This window comes from Centrocercus urophasianus, unplaced genomic scaffold, assembly GCF_019232065.1.
Source record: "Centrocercus urophasianus isolate 14NV4802_14NV808 unplaced genomic scaffold, USGS_Curo_1.0 seq_17, whole genome shotgun sequence".
In the NCBI taxonomy this organism is placed as follows: domain Eukaryota; kingdom Metazoa; phylum Chordata; class Aves; order Galliformes; family Phasianidae; genus Centrocercus; species Centrocercus urophasianus.
The window spans coordinates 14452526-14474796 of NW_024884722.1; the positions used below are offsets into that span (position 1 = coordinate 14452526).

Sequence of the window (22271 nt, forward strand, 5' to 3'; positions counted from 1 at the left end):
GTTTTGCTGCATAGAAAATTTGATCACAGTAACTACTCTTAAATGGTTGCCATATAGACAGAGAACAAAACAGCAAGTTGAAAAACAAGAAATTTGCACAGAAATATTTATGGTGAATTTTACTTCAATTTGTCAACAAATGCTACTCATTTGAAGTAAAGCTTATATGGCAAGTAATATTTATGGCTTATGGTACTGATAGAACAGATTTTTTTGCTTGTTCTTTTTTAATTACACTGTGCTGCTGATATGACTCTGAAGATATCTGCATATCAGATACCATGCCATTATCTCAAATGAAATTGGAAGAAAGAAAGCAGGACCAATGTCCAGCATATCTCTAGATCTCCACCTACTCACATTTCCTAGTGAAATAGTTTTAAGAATGGGTACTGTACAATTCAGAGATTTCAGTCCATTGGGGATAAAAATTTGAGGACAGAATTAAATGAATTCATGCTTCTTTAAACTCAAGGATAAACCTACATTAAAAAACAGATAAAAGATAATGAAGTAAGCTTAAATTCTCCATCACCCATCTGGGATGAGCACTAGTTGTTGAAAACAACTACCAACTAGCATCATTTGTGGATGTGTCTTAAAGCTCAGGAAGAAAACAGGTTTTCAAGCACAAGTGATACATAACCCTCAAAAGATTTAATCCTCCTAAATTCATTTTGTTAGACTCCCAGTAGAAACTGTATGAATTCAGTGCACAAAATAGACTAAGGAACAGCCTCATCTTAGATAAAATCACAACATGCACCAGCATCACAAAACTAGTTTGAGGAGATGCAACTATGTATGACCTCATCTAATCTGACAAGAACAAAAAATTAGTCCAGATTTTTAAAGAGAAACTAAAACCAGTTTGGACTGTGCTCTGTAGGTGTGTTTTTAACTACATACAGCATATAGTGGACATGCTCAGTACCCATCAAGCTGACTCTTAATAAACAATTCGTAATAGATTAGGTAGAAAAACAGCCATCCCTCTTGTTATACATACCAGCATGGTATGTATACATACATACATATATATGCAGTTATACATACTGCATGGTACGTGTTCTTTTGAATAATTTTAAATGCTAAGTCCTCAAAAGCTTGGGTGCTATTTGTAGATGTAATCAAGAGGTGAAAATAGAAAGTCTGAAGATATACGACTTGGAAATTAAGTAATTTTTTCATTTAATGTCTTCAACTCAGAATTTAGTAAAGACATTCATTTCATCCTCTACTTGGAAAACCCTTAGAGCACATAGACTAAGAAAAAAATAAAAGGCAGCAAACACCTCATTTTTTTCCCCTCCCATTTACTCATCAAGCATTTTTTTGGCATCTCTTTTTGGTTAAATAATACCCAATATTTTGAGGCCATCATTGTCTACTATTTTCTACAATAATACCTGCATTTGGGGAATTTTAAGGCTAGACATTCATTGTGGAGAGAAAAGGTTGCCTAATTGCAGAATCACCATAAGTGATACAAGTAGCCAGAAGCCACATGGACAGCCAGAAATAAAATCTCTTGATGCATAACAAGCAATATCTAAACTCAAAAGAAGTTGGATTCATTCTACAGTGCTCGATCTTTAGAATTCAAAACAAAAAAGCTGAGACTAAACTGAGTTTGCCATCAACTATTTTCTGATTTCTGAGTTAAAAATCTCAAGTAACAATTTTGAAAGTCTACTTTTTCCACTATAGTCTAAATAATTAAAAATTATCCACCAAAGAACAAAAGCTACTGTTTTCTAACACAGCATTAGTATAAGGATGTTTTTAATCTCTGTACAGTTTTTTTAGTAACAATCATTTGGTACCACTTTACTTACCCGTTTATCAATGTCATTGTGTTGGAGCTGGACAAAGCGAGCACTGATAGCAGCAATGTAGCTCTGCTGATTAGAAAAAGCCACTCTGCCAGCACCTTTTGGGTACTTCAACTCTGGGTCTGTATCAATGCCAGCATAGCAGACACCTCCGTATAAACGGTCCATAATCATTGCCAATTCAACTGCAAGAAGGCAATTTAAAAATATGGATTCAACATAAATAACAGTTTTGTTTGGTTTGCTGGGTTAAAAAGTAGGAAGGAAATGGAGCAGAGGAATGTAAAGTGTGTGAAGACGTACAGTTGCTGAGACATTTTCTCTCTATAAGCTGATAGTAAAACAAATTTGACGGATGAAGGACAAACGCTCAAAGCAAGGCACTGGGACCTGCCAAGTCAATGATTTTTTTTCAATTCCAACATGTGAAAACCCTTTGGTAGCAAGCTAAAATTCAGAAATATGAGATGAAGGGAAAAGATTATTATATTTAAACTATTGAAATTCTCACAGAAGTTGTTAACTACATATAGAATAGAGCTAATTATAAAACTGAATATGTTTAATTATTTAAATGTGCGTTGGTGTAAACATGTGTCACATTATGGAAAGACCAAATGCTAATTTGTCCATTTGCAACAAGCAAACAAACGTCCAAGCCATTTCACCAAACTAGATCAAATTCATACTCCAAACAGTAAGGGGAAACTACCTCCAGGACATACAGACTAAAATATTCTTTTGCTTTCCTGCGATTTGTAACCATTATTTAGGTAATGATCTCAGAAAGTAACAGTCTGGAATAAACAAGAGCTTTTAAAAGCATTTTAAACAATTTCAGCAAGTTACTCTTGCCAATAGACAAGGAATATATATGATTCCAGAAGGAAGAAACCACACAGTGTTCATACATCTTACATAAAATGTCTGAATGAGACCTTGAAAGTTGCAGACAAGAGCTGGAAACTCACTGTCTGCTTTGGAACATAACTACCTGTTTTTAAATGTAATGCATAAACAATCTATGAAAGGCCAAATGACATACAGTTCTGTGAAGTGCTATAATTAGAAGTGAGGTGATGTTTAATTGTTATCAGTTACATAATTATCCTCTCTTACAATTATACCTTATTTTAAGATGGTGAGGAAAATGGAAGCTGGCAAGAAACCTGGGCTAGGAGAAAGAAATCTTTCTGAGAGCAATGACTGAGGATCTTGCATACAGCTTCTCAGAATTATGGATAAGACTGGGCTTGGAAGAAAGAGAAAGCAAGGAGTTACAGTTGCGGGGGGCTAGGAGTGGGTCTGAAAGTAGCCTTCAGTACAGAGTGGGGCTACAAGAGAACTGGACAGGGAGAAATCTCTCTTCTGAACACAAGCTGAGGCCTTACCCATAGCTCCACAGGAAAGTCAGAGTTAGGGGTCAGAAAGAGGGAGAAATTAAAGAGTTGGAAAGGAGCTTGGAGAAGTTTGTATTCTAGTCAAAGGGCAGGGAAATTCGCCCGCATCTCAGCAAGCAAATCAGGGTTAGGATTGAGATGGTGGATATATGCAGAAAATCAGCCAGTTTCTGTATGTGATGCAAATTTGAAGAAAACTGTTTCTATTTATTATCCAAATCAGTAACCTATTTAGAAGATAAAAATTCAGGTTTTGTATTTCGTAGACAAAAAGAAATTAACTGACTTAGAAAGTGAGCTGTGATCTTGAGAAAATACAGGATATGTTTTCTGTATTCTATTCTATTTCTTTTACACATACTGTACATCTTTTCTACTTTTAATGTGTTCTGTTTAATCTGAAAACTCTACTACATGCCCAGCATTTTCCTTTTACTCACCAGCTCGGAGGGGCCGTGGAACTCCTCCAACAAAAATAGTCTTTCTTGGGTCCAAAGGCTGAGACCCATCCATCACAAAGTCACTGTCACTTAGGTTCCAAGGGCGAATTTGCACCTGTACAGGGAATTAGAGTTTATAGTTAGTAGAGGACTTGACAACTTAAAATAAAGAAAAAGTTACTAAATCATGCTCTAATCAACAATACAATTTAGTAAAAGCAGTGAATCAGTGGTGTGTGCACCAAAATGCCAAGAACATAGCTTATCTAAGTGTTTGACAGGAGGAGGACAATTAATTTTTCACCTCTAGAGGCCAGGCTTGAGTTAAATTTTTCATCATAGCGAACTCCTACCTCATTAGTTCTCTGCCCCCAGCTGCCATTTATAACAAGCAATCTGTGAAAGGACTTCCAGAACATTTTATCACCTGTGCATAATTACCGATGGAGTTTGGACTCCACATTCAAGAAACCACACATTTTTAAGCACTGGTGAATGGAAAGAGATAAATTTCTGTGCTTGAAATACAAAAAGAGTTTATTTTGACAGTGCAGTTGCTCACTTCTGTTAAGCAGCTGAGAAGAAATTTTCAAACTATGTAGAGAGAAACTGCTCTCAAGTCATTTGGACATAAAGCTGCTCATATCCACTTGTTGCTGTTAGTACATGCACACACTGACTGTGCTGTAATATTAGATCGTTCATTTATCTGTGTAAGCTTTTCAATACCATTTTAAGAAGTCAACATATTTTTATCTAATTGAATTTATTTGTAGCTTCCATTTAATCTGTATGTATCCATAGCCAAGAAAAAGAGTAGCTTTGAAGAGTATTAGAGATGTTAGCAATAGAAACAAGGTACTGTATGTTCTACCATAGCTTTCTGCTTTACTTGTGTTTACCCTTCAGTTTATATATGGCAAATTGGACGTACCTAAGTTATAAATGTCTTGATAATTGCATTCAGGACAAACAATAATTAAAAATAATGGGTTACAGGGGGATATTTGAAATTACCTGGTATTTAATGGAGGGAAAGAGGAGGAGATAGTTAAGTTTTTCATTTCATTGCATAAAGCTTTCTTTCAAATAATGTGGGGTGAAAATGCTGAATCTAATTGTTTTATAACTAGCATTGTAAAAGGGTGCATACTCCTGTGAGACACCAGAAGTACCAAATATAAAAGTTAATTGAATGTGGCATTTAACAGAAAGAAGCAAATGTTAAAACTGCGTTACGCTGATACAGAAAGTCAATTCAATGCAACACCAAGGGCAGCAGCAGGAAATGGACAAGTCAATTAGTAGTAAGTAGTTATTTATTTATTTAGCTGAAAAGAGGAACAGCAAATGGGTTAACGGCCAGCAGAGGTGTCATGGCATAAGCTACTTACTGGTTTATCCTTGATGGTGGGACTTGATACACACAGGTAAAGTTTCCCATCTTCTTCCAGACAGGCATCTATCAGAGCTTGTACAGAGCTTTCTTCCTGGAACAGCAGGAAGGCATAACCTTGGAAAGGATAAAAGTGGAAGAAAAAAAGAACAGGTTAATTTATAAAACACTTTTTTTCTTTTTTTTTAATAATAAAGAAAGCAACCCACCAAAAGAATAAAATATAAAAATTACACGTAACTCAAAGTTCTTAGTTTATTGTCATGAATTTAAATTCACCTAATATATCATACACTCATGCAGTATTGATTTCAGAATAGAAAAAAGAACACTTTCAGGATATGACAATGTCTATTTCTTTATTTAATGATTTGAGAGAGAATATAGGCTGGTAACTAAGGGGTTCTTATCCTTAATCCAGCCAGTGGATACATGCTGGTGTAAGTTCTTATGATCTCACAGTGGGAGTATGGAATTTCTGGTTATTATATACAAAGAATGAATATTAGAAAAAAGAAAAACCATAAACAGATAAATAGCCAGTTTGGGACAGAGATGTTAACACTATAAAATATAAATTATGGTTATACTACATGTTTGCTTTGTAAGTACAAATTATTTCTAAGCAAAATCACCTGGAACAAATTTCTACATTTTTTGGTAAGCATTTTAAAACTCTGAAGTTATGAAACTCAGAGAACATTCAAAAACACAGTCATTCCAAAGGAAGGTTATCACCCAAGGAGAGATCACTGCTTTACCTTACAAACCACAAACATGCTGTTAATAAGACACTGTGACACTCTAAAGTCAAAAGTTAACTTCAGCAGAGTACATCAGGAAATGAGACAAACTTCACAAAGTACAAAGTGAATCTTTAAATAGCTGCTCATTTAAGCTCTGCAAGGGTTTAAGTGTTTCTATGTGTACATACTTCATCTGAAAAAAAAAAAAAAAGAAGAAAAAAATGCTTACCTGAAAGCAACAAGCCAGAGTGAAAAAGAATGACATTTGTTGCATTTTATGATGAGTCAAAAGACTTGCTGTTATTTATATTTGAATACAACAGTTCAAAAGGAAGAAGAAAGTCCAACAAAAATTACTCCCAAGTGATTCCAAATTTTAGGACTTAAAATTAGACAGTGAAACTAAGTGTACGTGGCATTCCGTGCTCTTGTGAATGCAGCTATCAATAAAGCTTTCTTCAGCTTTTAAGATCTGACCCAAGCAATCATGTTATGCCACATCAGAAGCGAACCAACACAGCAGAGCTGCAGCAGCAGAGCCATTTAAAGATCGGCCGCCAGGCTGAACACAGCTGCCACACTGAAAAGGGCTTTCTATCATGCATGCTCTTTTGCTCCATAATCAGCACAAATTGTTTTTGTCACTGAATGTGAACATGTTGGCTTTGACCTTTCTAATTTGGCAGCTGCATATCTTACAGGCTACCTCTTTTCAAAAAGCCTGCAGCAATTAGAAGCAGCTGGAGTTTAAGGAAGGACTCCAAGACTTTATCTGCCTAAGACTCAACTAAGCAGCCACCCAATGGTACTCACTGTTTACATTATGACAACTTCTGGTATAGCTTTACACAGCCTGTTTGCTATAAAAATAGTTGTAACTTACCCTACCTTTGCAGTTTTGAGTGAATATTATTTGGTATTGTCTGTTTAAATAGATATTGCACAACTCTGATTTATTAGAAAAGAAAAATGAATAGGACACTGCCAAAGGATTTTCCTCTGTAGAGTATTATCTGCCAAATCACCTCTTTCCCTGTCATCTCCAGTTCCGTATGACTTTCGTATGACTGGTTGTTTTCAAAGGCATAAAAAAAAGCATTAGCACCAGAACTTCGTCTATTTCAGACTTTTATAATCTTAAACCAGCAACATTTCCAAAGTTTCTTTAGCATGTAGTCAAAATCAAAATTGGTAAATGTGTTTTTTGGCTTAATCACTTAGCAAAAACATGGAAAACTGCTTGAAATGCTTCTTTCTCCTATGGAACTTTTCCAAGGTTTTTTGGGTCATAGTAAAAAGTTACACCAGTAGTAGATGGAACTGACAGGCATTTTTTTGGATATACTGAATTGCATGATCATAAAAATCTCAAGTTAGATAAAATTAACCTAATTTTGGCTGCTTGATTACAAGGGTAGTAAAAATTAGCACTAATTCTGTTTTCTAACCTGAAACCAACAGCAGCTGTGAACTTTAGTAAGCTAACAACTCGTGATTCTGGACTTCTGTGACTGGAACACATTGGCCTGCCTGCTAAGGAGTCCCCGTAGGCTCTCTGAAGTCAGTCAGGTAAGGAGATTACAGCAGCAATGCCTTGTTGATCTAGAGAAGCAAGCAGGCTGGACTGGCAAAGTACATATGCAGAGTGTCCAGCGTTACTTAAGAATTTGGTGACTGCACATCTGTTCCTGTTATTTAAGGACTTTGCATAGTCAGGATTAACAGAGATTGCAGAGAAATTAAAAGTAACTAACATGGGCAAGAAAGACACCTGCCAAAATTGGAAGTATTTTTTCTCACTTTCAAGAAATGCGCAATGATTGCTAATACTGATGGCACAGTGCCACTGCCTGCATCTGCTTGTTCATACAGGTGTGTGCCTGCTTCCCTGGAAAAAGGGCACATCTGAAGTGAACTTCATGGCAGAAGATGCACTCTGAACTCAGATTGCATTATAAAAACAATGAAAGTGGAAAAATATACCTGCTAAAATTGACATTGCAAAAAAGAATTACTTCACAATTGATAGAATTTAATAATGGTGGGGTTTTCCTAATAGGAAGAAAACAGCATTTTCAATAACTTCATTCATCATTTAATGAAGAGAGCAATCTAAACTGTAACTTATTCTTAGTTTTGATTAATTATCTTTTCCTGTCAGCTGTGTTTAATTGCAAAGTTTGGCTATGACTTTATAAAACTCAACACCTACTTCAGATACTGTATTCTGTTTTGCTGAATATTTTAATCTCTATTTCTACTACAATGAGAGATGAGCCTCATCCTCCCAAAAAACTCTGGGCCAGCAGACTTCTAACTATTAACTTCTAACATTTAGAATTGGCAACTGTAATGACTTCAAGGTTTAAAGGAAACTTATTTTACAAGGACAGTGGGTGAGGTAGAATTAATAAGAACATTAGTTTTCTAAACAAAAATACGTTACTCCAAAAGCATGAATTGAGCAAATGCCGAAAGCTTCTTCAGATGCCTCAGCATCATGTGCTTCAGCACATTCCTCTGTGCATCAATTTCCTTAAAACACAGTAGTGTTTGTTGTTTTTTTTTCGTTTCACTAAGGTTGTCTGAACAGTCTTTTTACTTCATGGTACAGGAATATTTTAGAAAGGTGCTAACAGAGTAACTGTGGAGATGTCTCACTTGTGCTCTAGAGGGGATTGAATTCAGTCTGAAGTTTTTCTCAGAGATTTCAACTAGTTCTGAGTTCATTTCATCTCTTCATATTAACACAAGCTTACCACTTTATGCTCAGCTTGCATCTACAAGAAATAATTCATAAATGTTTTAAGTTCTTGTACTTAAGGACAGCAGTCTATCAGTTGCATAAACCATGAGTTCCATTTTCCAATACAAAGCTGGCAAGATTAGCTTATTTCTGGCTATTAGGATCATAGCTACTTTGCAAATAAAGAAAATCATATATAATGAAGAGGTATATACAAGATCAAAGAGTATTTGAACACGTATCTATGGCAGAGGTCTGCACTTAATCGATCGATTTCCTCAGTACCTGAGATCAAGTACCTGATTGCCCAAACTCAGCCCACTTGGAAAAATCAGATATTTGTATTCAAAGGGGCACATATTCTCAGTTTTATAACACTAATTTTGTACAGTGAGGAGAGCCCAATGTAAAGAGGAGGACTCTCTCCTTGCACACTGTATAGCAAGTCAGAACAGTCTTTGCGTATTCACGTGTATTCACTATGCACAATGAAAAAAAACACTTGAAAAAAATTGAACTACTTCTGAGGCACATTTTCTTTCATTCTGTCTTTTGAAATTTAGACAGTGTCTTTTCTGATGTTTTATAGGATCCAACACGACAATAAAAAATCTGTCATCCACCGATGATCTCTTACATAACATTTCAATATGTAATATTATTAAGGAAAAAGTAATATGGACTTAAACTTGCACAGAAAATTAATATTCTAATTTAATATCTGTGACTTCATTTTTATATAGTTGAGATGGCTGCTTCAAAAAGTAGCTTTAAATGGATGTAATTTTTTCATGGAAGATAAATAGCACTCTCTCATTTTTCTTTCTGGATTAAAAAAAAAAGTATTTAAATTGCATTGCAGTTGTACGAACTACAACTTTTGAATAGATTTGTTTTAAAAGCCCACAGTAAAGGAATATTTAGAATCAGTATGAACCAACTTACTAAATCAGTTAATGTGATGACAGAGGGTCATTGCTCAAAGTCACCACTAGTAATCTTACTAGAGGATGCTTTGACCATGAATAAAACACATTGCTGAATCCAAAGATGAAAGGACTATTAAAAATGAAACTCATTTTTGAAAAATAAAAATCCAGGGTGTTAAAAAAAACCACAGATTTTCTTTTAAACGTTGCAGTGGCATGGCTGGATTTTCAAGACGACATCAAAGGCTTTAAATACTTAAGAAACCTTAAAATAGAAATGACTGTAATCTCACTTAGCTACTGCAGAAGAGTGAAATTATGTATTAGTCAGGGCTGCAAAGATTTCTTTTAGGCAGTCTAATTTTAAATAGAAGTGTATGACGCTGTCAGCTGATTCTTTTATCTAAAAAAGCTTAAGGTAAGAAATGTGAGCAGTTTAGCATGTTACAGCCAGACTCCTGTTTGCTTTACGGTGGTTGGTTTTTTTCCATGAGTACTAGATTGAGTCTGAGTAGTCTGGTAAATAAGAAATTCTCCACGTGCCACATTAAAGTCACAGCTTGGAGTACTTTTTGTTTGCTTTTAATTAAAGGTATGTTCTCCATATTCTCAGTTCCACAGCTGTGAAAAAAAACTGAACCTTGAATCTGCAGAGTAATTAAATGAAAGTCACGTAAAAATTAAATGAAGCTAAATGGAAGACAAGATGTGCATCAAGCAGATCATATGGAAGGGTTTAATGAGAACAGATTCTGGATCAGTAGCCTCTGTGAAATGAACTGCGTGTCTTTACAATCCCAGTTTTACTATTAAATAGGCCATATCACTGAGGTTACTGACAGAGTGAAAGTTAAACATTTCACCTTCACTGCTAGTGACCTTAACATACCCCAAGTAGAAAAATCAGTTATTTCCTACACTGTCATAAGTATTATGGAAAACTTTTTCCCCCACATCTTCTCCACATCTTCAGTGTAAATGAAAAAAAAAAAAACAACAACAAACCAACCACAAAACTCACAGCACATCCACTTGCTCTACGAGGACAAGGGAAAGGAGCCCTAGTGTTTCCTCTTTTCTGCTTAATGGAGAGGACAGCATTTCAATATCGATGCAGTGAATAACACTGGTAGTGATTTACAGGCTCCTTTCACCTCTAAAACATGCCAAGAAGCAGAAGGGATTTGCTGGTCATTGCTACCTGCGGTTTCTTTACAGTTTATGGGAAAACACTGACATCCAGATACCATCTCAATTTTTCCTGTAGTAAAGATGCTTCTCCCCACATTTTCTGAAGAAATTTTGAAGTGCACCCCCTCCATTAAAAAGAAAAATAAAAGCAATAAACCCACGGCAAATATTCTGAAAGGGAATCGAAGCCCCTACTTTTATGTGGCATTTTACTTCCACAGTGTGCAAAACATTGCAAGAGCAAATTTGTATGCTTGTCTTCTCTTTCAAAGGTCACCACCATTTTAAAACTTCAGACTTATGAAAGCATAGCAGCTCTAAATCAGAATCAAAGGGTATAAAAAAAGGCTATATCATACAAGTCGCTTTATTATAATCATGATAGTAGTCGCATGAATTAATTATATGACAAAGAGTAAATTTTTGATGAGGCAAGAGTTATCTCTGTGAAGTTTACTGGGTCGGCAGCATGGAATAGCAGGCATTTGCATGCATCAACACGAAAAAAAACCCACAACTAAATTCAGAAGTGAATTTGTCAATTTCAGGTTGCAGTACTAAATCACTGCTGCTCTTTTTCATCTTCCACAGGACTCAGGTCTGCTGCTGCTGCTTTAACTCTGAGCAGATGGCTGAAAAGAAACCAGCCTTCAAGTCTGTGGGAAAGCCCAGTTATCCTTGTTTGTCAATAAGCCAATTTCAGATTCTAATCTGCAGTATTAATATAGAAAAATTCTAGATAAATATGTCAGTAGTCTGCTTGATTCCACCTTCTATTCCTTACCTCAGCAGGAGGTAAAATGAATTGATGACATACAGTTTTCATGGCAGAAGGCAGAGACCCAAACATCCAGACTGCTTTTTAGCTGAAGTCAGTTATTTTTAGTTAAAAAATTTTGATACTGGATCTTACAACATAGTACCTTTTAAATTATGGGTTAAGTTTTATTTTTAAAGAAGAAAGGAAATTTCCTGCAGCTATGGGGCACAAACCAATCAGAAATTATATAAAGAGCTTCTCTCAAAGATCTTCAAACAAAAAGCACCTGACATCATTTATGCAGACCAAGGAGCCAGCAAGACATTCTCCCACGTGTGTGATTCCAACAGCCCTATGTGCAGACACACAGCTTGCACTTCACCATGATTTCGTAACTCTCTCTGTAGAGGAACTGAAATTGCAAGACTCTTTTTAAGACAGAGTGCAGATGCTGGACTTGATAGTTCTGAGGTGGGGAAAACCAGGAAAGACAACTGTTCAGACAGGCTGTGTTCTCCATCCTTTACCTCAAGGAATCTACCCTAAGACCAATGCCTTTCACTCCAATAGAAATGTTGCTTAGGAAGCCAAAATCTTAGAGAAGACCTTCTGTTGTCTTACAGGGTCACTGCACACTACTGACTCTAATCCAGCCAGAACAGTTAGTCATCGTTCATCCAAAAGGAAAAAACATCTTTACTGTTTAAGAATTTTCCTAACAAATTCCTTGCAATTAAAACCACTGATCGTTCATATCTGAAAACCATCCCTTCTGCTTCGTTTTTCTGCACACACACACAGAGCTGGCACTATCATTTATCCATGATGATGAACTAGGGAAAAAAAATAAATACCTACAAAATGCTAGTACTGTGCTGGAGCATTTGATAGTTTAATTTGCATGTGAAATTCACTGCTAGAATTTTTCCCCGATCTGCTATCCAGATGGTTTCAGCCGTGGTATCTGCAAATAGCTTGAAAACACCGAAGATCAGGGGAGTGGTGTAAATGGACCACATAAAGGACACCGTATGCACAGTGTATCAAGCAGTCAGGGCAGAAAAAAAGAAAAAGGCACAACAGTTTACATTCGGAGGATATTTTAGATCATTAGTCCATGTCTCTCCAGTTAATAGTACTTAAATTTAATTAGCGTTATTTGAGGATACCATGCAGATTAATTCAGTACTTCACCAAAAAACTACTGAAAGAAATTTTTTTGTTTCCTTTTGGACAGAACAGTGTAAAGAATTGAGCAATTTCAGCTTAGAGTAAGAAAGATCTCTTCCTTGCAGCATTCAGAACATATTTTGTGTGTTGGCATTTTAAGGCATTTTATCTAATCTAATCTTACATACTTTGTGAAATAATTCTGTAGTAAATGTTCTTGGAAGGTTCTTTTTGTTTCGTTTTTACAGCTTAACTAAAATAAAGATAATTTTAAAACATCAAGTTTGCAATTACTTGGTATTTAGTTCTTCCCAAAGAAGATGTGCTGTTAGCAGTTTTTCCCTTAATAAAAAGGTTTCCATTGCTGACAACATTGCTTCAGCACTAGGTTTAATCATAAGAAGTCATTATGTCAATTTCTGTGAGTTTGCAGGTCAATAACAACTGGTTTGAATGTTCACTCTCATGTGCTTTTAAGCTCTGGTTGCTCAAGTCTCTCGTCTCTGTTGGCTGTATAGAAGAGACGCACCTTGAAGGCCTCAATGACAGAAAGCTTTTCCAAAACTCATCTAAGTCATTTTGGCTGAACAAATTTCTCTCTCCAAGTTTCTACTTAGCATGCAGTTTTCTGGGAGATCAGAATGGTACATTTTACAAAAAATATCATAGGATTTACCAAATCCTCTAAACCACTATGATTCTCACTTTATTAAATGAGAACTGCGCAGCCTCCACTGTGATGTAACAGGGCAGTGACCACACGCAGATGTTGTTACCCACACACACCATAGATCCCCAAACGGGGGCGATTTTGCTGCCAAACACAGCAGTGGGATCGGAGAGAACGGCTCTCTGCTGCTCCTAGCTTTTGAAACCTGAGCGCAGCAGATCCTCTCCCGAGTACCATCTTCCAACACGTGGTGAATTCCTACTTCCAGTCTTAAACTCTGATTCGGGAGAATAAAAATAGGGCTCATTGCCTCCAAAAAATTCTTGGTGTGTGTTTTCAGATGATACAGGGCTGATTTGAAATTACTGTATACTTACAGTAGGGGTAGAATGGTGGGCATCACTACAGTGATTCTAGGAACAGGACAGTATAAATTACTGCTTGCAGGAATTTCTAGGGAGCGCAGATTTGTAACTCATGAAATGATCACAACTTACCAGGGGGTGCAGGAGGAATAAAAATTATTTTTGGGTAACTGCTTCCAGAAAAAGTGAACCCACTGCAGGGCTGGTCCTCACCAATGATCCCCTTCAACTTTTCTCAACAATTTCAAAGAATTTGATGGTTCCTATATTATTAGCAACAGATGCTGCTCAAGCTATCAGCAAAGCACAAACTACTGTTATCGAGACCTCAATCTCCCTATTCATAAAACTGATTTCATCCTGGAGCCCATAACACAGATTAACCCATATCTTCCCATTTATAAAACAACAGAAAAGGCAAAAAAATAGAATTTAGATTTCTGTGGTGGAAAAACAATTTATGGGAAAGAAAAAAAAAAAAAAAAAAAAAAAAAAAAAAAAATTATTTTTATTTTTGTTTTTTAAAAAAAATTTTTTTAGAAAAAAAAAAAAAAAAAAAAAAAAAAAAAAAGGCAGACCATCAGTAAAATCGATGTGGTTTTAGACACAGTTTATGAGAATCTGACAAATATTTAGCTGCTTTCATTTGACAAAAGCAGACTGCTTCTTTCTTAGGATTAACTGACACAAAAGCCCTTTTTCTATACTTCAGTACAGCAAGTAATACTTTCAACTTCTTTGTTCTGTGATTGCTGCCTTAAACCTTTTTAGTGCCTTAATCATTGAAGACCTTCAAGTACTGGCTAGAAAACCCTCCGAAACCCCACATTTAATGTCCCTTAGTGATCTAAAATTTTGTTGGATCCAAAATCTATTTTTGACAAGTATGTATGTTCTAAAGTAGGATCAATGGTTATTTCTGGGAGACTTCAATTAAGAAGGGCTTTACTGACCTTTGCTTTAGATAAAAATAAAGATTGTGTGTCAATGTCAAATGTCTCTCCTCCCTCATTACATCATGAATGTGCTGGGAAAGGTTGAGAACTGGTGTTCTGCACACGCTCTGACATGCAGTTGACACAGCAGTAACATCTGCACAAGAAAGTATTTGGAAAAATAGCAACTTTACGCATTAAGTTTCACAAATGTGCATGCTTTCTGATTTGAAAACTGTGCAAAGTAAGAAAGAGAAATGCTACCTTTTGAGCTATTTCAGGACAGAACAGATGTTTAACAAGTACACAAACTTCAGACTGAATTTGTATTGGAAGTTTTTATGATAAACTCTTTGCTAACGTGACTGAAAGGTGAGCGACCTTTCAATATAAGCTTGTATGAAAGAATAAGCAGTACCTTACTAGCAAAGATATTTATTCCACACTCTTTCTGGTATTGACCATAACCTGTTTTCTACAATTGGTGGAGGTGACATAGGAAGTGATTACAACTGCGTACTGAATATGTAGTATGGACACTTCAGTACTGTCACTGTCCTCCGTGAGCAGCATTCATCTAGAGAAGCTGCACAATGTAACGCAGTTACCCTGATGCATCCTTTCTATGAGTTTGAAGGAGAAAATATGCTGCAAGTAGCACTTTTTTTTTTCTTTGATATTATTGGGCTTTTTGAATTTGTTTAAAAATGTAACATGGACAATGTAGTGCTTAGGGTGACTAAGGAAAAAAAAAAACTTAATCTCAATTATGGCATTTTCCCACAGGGGAATTTCAGACTCCTTCACTCTCTCCTACACTTTTCTTTCCAAGTTATTTTTTCCATACTGAGATATTTTGTACACTGGTTTCCTGGTAGAGTCCATCCTGGTGGTTTTAGGTTGCAGAATGGAGCTATTTGACTACTGTTGTGACCAGAACCTGCCACAGACCGATCAAAAATGAAGAAATCCACGTGACAGAGAATTTGGCTAGATGCTGTGACCAGACAGTCATTCAAAGAGAATCACTAGCATTTCTTTCCTAGTTGGTCCATGAAGTGACACTGGGAACTCATTTTTCAGTCTGCTTAGGAACCTTTTAGCCATTATCCAATGCAAAATTTCAGTATAGCTACACAAAATTACTTAATATAACTTAGTTTTAGTTAAATATCCATTTAAATTTAAAATATATGATCTCTAAGAAAATTCACAATCAGAACTCATGTTTTCTTTCCCATACCAACACTTCATAGTCGCTACAAATAGCGAAAATGCACGCCAGCCCTCCCGAGTGAGCCACGTGATGTGTAAGCTGCTCAGCGACTCGGTCTGGTAGAAACAGTGTAATATACTTGGATGCTTAACTACTGTAGCATATATCACAGTAATATCTATCAGCCACAAAAATGACAGAGTTGCATGCTCCTGAGGGCGTACAACTCAGTGTTCTTCTTTAGGAAATGGTGCAGTCAGTCATCAAGCTCGATGTGCTTGTTTCACAAAACACAAAGCTTTCTGCCAAAGAGGATCTGCATCCCCTCTCCACCTTTGCCCTGTCCCTGAATTAGAAAAGTAATGATTCATCTTCAACTATTAAGAAGGTAAGTAGAGCACCTCCTTTCTCTATAATATCATCTTTATGAACATTAAGATTTAAAGCCCATGAGCACAGGTATGGCTCTATAACATCAGCTGCCCGATATATTCAAAAATTGAAGTCAGTTACCTCTGTACCACCAGAAAAGAGAACACCCAAGATGTACCCATGAAAAGTCTAAAGGTACATAAGATACTAAGCTGAATTAGGCTGCAATTCTAAAAGAAATAGCATTTGTTGTTGAAGGCAACATGAAAGCCGGAAGAGAATAATCCTGCAAAGCCACCTCAGAATGCAATTTGCCCTGCCTAGGTTTGATTGCACAAAAATAACTATATTTTGCCTCATCAGATTCTTGTTTACTCTCAGAAATAGAAACAGCAAATGGCACTGCTCTAGGGACAGACATTCTCTTACATGAAGCAGCTTCTTGAATGCTCTTTGAGACTGCTGTGCCAGTTATCAGACAGATATTTTACAATCATTATCACTTCACCACCAAGACTCATCAAGCACTGGATAGGAAGTAGCATGAAGATCTTTAAAAAGGAAGGCTTGAACAAAATTAATTGAAAATCTAAAAGCAACTTCTACACTAAAAACAATCTTAAATAGCAAATTAGTATGTGCTGCATGCTGCTGCCACACACGTTGTGAATTGCATTGCTTTGGAACCGTGCTTTTCTGCTGTGGGAAGGCATAGGGCCTCCAAATTATGTACACAGCCTGAGAGATCAGTGGTTAAAGGACTGATCTTGTGTGCTTCTGTGTGGGAACATACACAAATAAAGTTTCAAAAAGCACTTTCATTGCTTCTTGCCATACAGTGCGTTTCTGGATAAGGAACTTAAGTTCCCATTAAGTTCCCATTCTAGAAAACGTTAGAAATCTCCAGCTTCAGCTTGTAAGATATGAAAACTGGCCAGGCACTCTTTGATGTACTTCAGCAGTACAATATTACATCATTTAGACCAAACTAACAGAAAATAAATTAAAAAAAAAAAAAAAAAAAATCACAGAATGATGGGCTGGAAGCCATCCACAGTTCCAACCCCCTGCTGTTGGCTGGGTGCCACCCATCAGATGAGGGCCTGGAGCCCCGATCCAACCCAGCCTTGAGCACCTCCAGGGATGGGCATCCACAGCTTCTCTGAAATACTGAGCCTAGTTTCTGTACAACACATCACTGCGCTCAGACAAACCAGATGCCCATTTCTGAATCTAGTTGGTGAAGTTAGAATTATGGCACCATGCTTTATCCTTGTAACTATTCACTGCTGCTCTTGTGGAAACTACCATCTCTACTGCACTGGCAGTGGAATCAACCATGCAAAGGAATCTCAGTCACACAACAAAGGTCAGACAACTGCCCATGACAGCGTTCCCAGCTAGTTTACCTTGGAGACCATCAGGAATGCTCAAACAAGTCTGCTGCACCAGTGGTTTTAAACGAAAGCAATCACTTCCCAGTGTTGCTTTATGCAACTTTCTATATAGCATTCTTTTCTTCCTGAGATCTTGCTCATCTCTGTGCGCCCTGTAAGCAGTAGGTACAATGTATCTATTTTTAATCAAATAAATGACTGAAAAACAGGGAAAATACAAGAGGATCGGACTGTTGTACCGCACGTCTTAATCAATCATGTCAATGCATTCCTCCATTCCAAATGCATCTTGTCTTCAAGTTCTGTCCCACCTCATTTTCTTTCTCTACAATATCTTTCCTCTTACAAGAAAAGAAATAGAAAAAATTCAGTAATTTTTGTCCTTGTAAAATGTCATACATGTTCCAGTGAGTGCTAGAAAAATCATAGTTATCACTAAGAAAAATAAATTGGTAAAAGCTTTCTTTGGTTTTTGGGTTTTTTTTGTTTTTTTTTTTTTTCTTAAAGGTGTTGTTTTAAAGTTAGCAATGTGTTGAAAAAACTGAAAGGAGAATGTTTTTGAAACGTTGACACCATCTGTTTAATAAAAGAAGTAGGAAAAAAATTGTCTCTAGTTAGCATAAACATTGCTTAACTCAGCAGACCAGTAAGTAAATCAGAAAGCCTTCATATTTTAATCAAATACAAATTGAATTATCTGGATTTTGCCAGAGTGAAATAAACTGTCATGGAAATGTGTAACTACATTTGATAACTTACTTATGTGCGTATTTAATTATTTCTCAACATCTCATAGGTACTCAGAAAATACTTAATCACAAGCCACATTCAGTTCCCAAAACTCTGTGGTGAAAGCCAAGTAAACATATTACAAACTGGGCATCTGCTTAGCGAGACCAACACATGGCATTTCTACATTTTGCCAGTTCTGTTACTAATGCATCCAAGCAGATGCCAAAGGAAATAATCCAAAGACGCTTCAGACAGCGGTAATGAATTGGCCTTATTCAGAAGCAAAGCATTAAATTCACCTCATGGACGACACCAACATAAAAACACAGTGCTAAGCTTTACAACGCATAGGAGAGGTAAAAAGAAATGTTGAGGCAATAATGCAGATGCTCGCAACTAGGAATAGAAGCCTCTTACCCACACTGTCAGCTGTTATCAACTTCTCTTGCCCTAGTGCAATAATCTACACTTTCAGTGACAAAACAGCTGGGTACCACCAGCGTTCTCTTGGCAATCTGAATGCCAAACTCATTGGTGTTTCCTGTAAGGGCTGTTTTGATCTTCCAGATAATTTTGGTTTTGTTGTGGTAATAACCAAAATTTAACCACTGATCAAGCAGATCTTCCTCAAACACATCGTGTCAGGTAAGATTTGGTATAGGTAACAAAGACCTAGAATACCTGCAAAACAGGAAAACCTGCATGGCACAGTACGCAGCACGCCCTAGCAGTACAACACAGACACATCCTTGTTGATCTGTAGTCCTCCAGGTCCAAAATCAGATTGCAATAAGCCTTGCGTGACTCACCATGCTGGAGATCACAGTTCAGCGTATGTCACACAAAACTGGTCTACATTCACCAGGCCCTACACTTAATTGATCTTAATTGATGTGTTTAAGCAAAGGCAGTGGCTGTACAGGGCCAGTAGCATCACCATTCTCAGAATGCCAAAATCTTTGTTCAAGCTCAGCATTGTGAGAACGTTTCTGGACCTCAGCCCTGAAAGCAGCCTATGTGACACTGCACCTAAGCTAATCAACCATACCAGCTAATAAATTAGCTAATATGTCTTGCCAGATCAAGACTGCATATCTGCAGTCTGACTTACCCACCAAACTAACCAGATAAGGCACCAGATAAAGGGAGGAGGGGAAAAAAGTCATTAGACTGTAGTTTTATTTTAATCTTTCAGATTTCATGCCTGATCAGCTTAGACATGGCTAATAGCTCCTGCAGCCTTTTGTTCCCAGTCTTAAGGATATCAAGACAGTCCTCCTAACATAAAGCAACTAAATGGAATTCATCTACTGCAGTGTTGAACACATTTCACAAATTCATGCAATTATGAATAAGGCACAGCATTTTTCTTGAACAACAGATGCGGAAAGTCCATATCCGTATGCTCAGAACTGTAAGGGGTGACATCACCTGCACTTAGAAAGTAGTAATTCCTGATGAAACTGCCCCACTGTGAAACTCTGCTGACTATGCTGACCCAATGGTATGATTCTATCTGCTTCAAGCCAGTAACTGAATGCTTATCAAAGCAAACAAAAAACAACTTTCATTCTAAGTCTAGGCATAGTCATTTGGCCCGACCTACAGAAATAAAGGGGTAATAAAAAAGCCTATCCATCAAAAGGCCACTAAAGTCCATCTGGAGGCGACAGCCTCTTTTCAGAAAGAGGAGGGTTCAACATTACTGCCAGTCAGGCACGTTCAAGTAGGTGGGAGAAGCCTCAGAGATCAGTTTTATTAACATGTGAACAAAGATTAGCCTCCACATCATCCCACTGCATTCCCACAGTCCAGACAGCCTCTCTTTTTTTTATTATATTATTTTTATTTTGGACAGATTTTCCATCTGAAATAACCCTACTGAAATTGTCAGAAATTCTACAGGTTAATAATGTGACATGGAAGGAAAGAGGTAGAAAAAAGGGAGAAAACATCTGAAATCACTACTATTTGACAGCTGGATGTCACTGAATGCTGTGCAAAAGCATAACTTTAAGCATCTCTTTCCATTTCATTTAATTTTTTTTTTTTTAACTAAGTGCCAGATAATAAATGAGAACAGCCTAAAATAAAACAAGTCTAAACAAATAAATACTGTGTTTTAATTCTAAAGGAGCCTCTATGGAAAAACAGAAATAGAGGTATTTTATTGCAGTGCTTCTTTCAATGATTCCATAATACCCTTGCAAGAGGAGTATTCTTTATCTTTAAAATAGATGCAAAAGATCTGAAAAAAAATACAGCAGGCGTTCAAACCTGGCTGCTGACTCGTGGTCTTTTACGCAGACGCCCCAGCACAGAACCGCAGTCAGTTACGCACATTCAACCAACCAAGCTCAGTACAACTCTTGAGAGAACCTCAAAGACAGGAATGCAGGATGCATAACGCTGCAGTCCTGATTGATAACTAAGAAGTCGGTTATAAATAAATCTGGAACAGTTGGGATTGACTGTTGTTTAGCACTTTCAGACAGACATTCAGGGCAACTGGCAGGAGCTTTGAAAGCCGTTTCCTATATTAGAACCATGACAAAAATAGAAGCGAGCCTGCATTCCCTTGTCTTCTGCTAAAATAGATCTTACTCGAAAACATTTTCACAGGTTTGTTGAGGCATAACTAGTCCAGTGCCACATACAGAACAAACTCAACAATAATTGGAAGTCCCATGTTGATCTGCCTTAAATAGTTGCTGAATTAATGAGAACTAAAACTGTAGCGGAGAGGACCAAGAGATATTAGGGACAAGGAGAAACTTGCTTTATTACTGTTCTTTAAACTTTTCAGTGAAAGTGAAAAAAAAAAAAAAAAAAAAAAAAAAAAAAGCATATTTTACTAACTGTTCTTAAGAACATGTGCTTTATTCATGTATTTATTAATTCAGAAAGAGATGGTGCATAAAAACTCCTGACAGCAAGGCTGAGTTGTGAGAATGGGACAGGAAAGACACAACATGTATGTTTTCTTGCTCTGTTTTAAAGCAAGTGCCCCAAATGCTGTTTACAGAACAAGCCTTTGTACGGAGCTATCTTGCCTCCAGCACTCAAGATTCCACAGAAGCTGTTCATTACTTGTCTGTTACAATCAAAACCATATCTATGGAAATGTTGCAGGATTAGCTCGTTCAGTGACCAAGTAGCCCGCTCTTCTGCCAAAATAATCAGTGGCCTTAATGAGCCATTAAGAACTTCGAGATCCAGTGAGAGTAGAAAATCTTAATGTATAGATCAGAAATTTTGTGCCTAATTTTATGCTGCAGTTTTAGATCATGCATGAACTCCCAAACTATACGCAAGAGGCAAGTGTGACTGAGCACAGACTATATGGTATAAAAATAAAATCACAGCAGAAGATACAGTACAGAGCAATCGAGTTTAACCAAGCAACTCTCCCAGCCAGTTTTTCCATAAACCCTAAATAAGTTGGCATAGCATTTCGCTGATGGGTGTGAAAAAGCCTCACCTGCTTAACTCTAAGCCACTCTGAAACGAATCAGTTCTGGCCTAGCAGCTCTGCGATCATGGTGCCTGACACCTGCCCGAGCTGAAGACTCCATCTCTTAGCAGAATTCATTGCTGTAGCTCAGCAGCAGCAAACCCTGCTGCAAACCTTTTGGTTCTGAGCAGGATCACAGCTTCCTGGGTCAGCACACACGCAAAGTAGGCTCATGCATCTTGGCAAAATACTGTGCATACATTTCACCAATGACTTCTGGCCATGACAAATCATATTCTATTATTCTTATGGTTTCAACAATAAACAAACCACACCAGAATTAGGAAATTTCAAAAACTTTCCTTCTAAACTAAGCTTAGTATAAGTTAAACACCAAATTAAGGACTCCGTGCTTGCTGAAATACAAGGCTACATTTCATTCACTGAATCGCTCTTTTTTTCCCATCATGGTAACTGCTGAAAATGCACTTGTTGAAAGAGCAAATTCATCACTGAT

At 37.0% G+C, this 22271-nt stretch overlaps 1 protein-coding gene across 5 annotated transcripts in view; it reads right to left on the reverse strand.

Moving 5' to 3' along the window:
• Nucleotides 1–22271, reverse strand: part of CPEB3 (cytoplasmic polyadenylation element binding protein 3) — an 84441-nt gene that overhangs the window by 3458 nt on the left and 58712 nt on the right. For all 5 annotated transcript variants that reach the window (XM_042817923.1, XM_042817924.1, XM_042817925.1 and 2 more), the window contains exons 7-9: nucleotides 5070–5188; nucleotides 3676–3790; nucleotides 1839–2020 (exon numbers count right to left, since the gene is read on the reverse strand). In XM_042817923.1, coding sequence (XP_042673857.1) covers nucleotides 1839–2020; nucleotides 3676–3790; nucleotides 5070–5188 — 416 coding nt within the window. The remainder of the gene's footprint in view (nucleotides 1–1838; nucleotides 2021–3675; nucleotides 3791–5069; nucleotides 5189–22271) is intronic.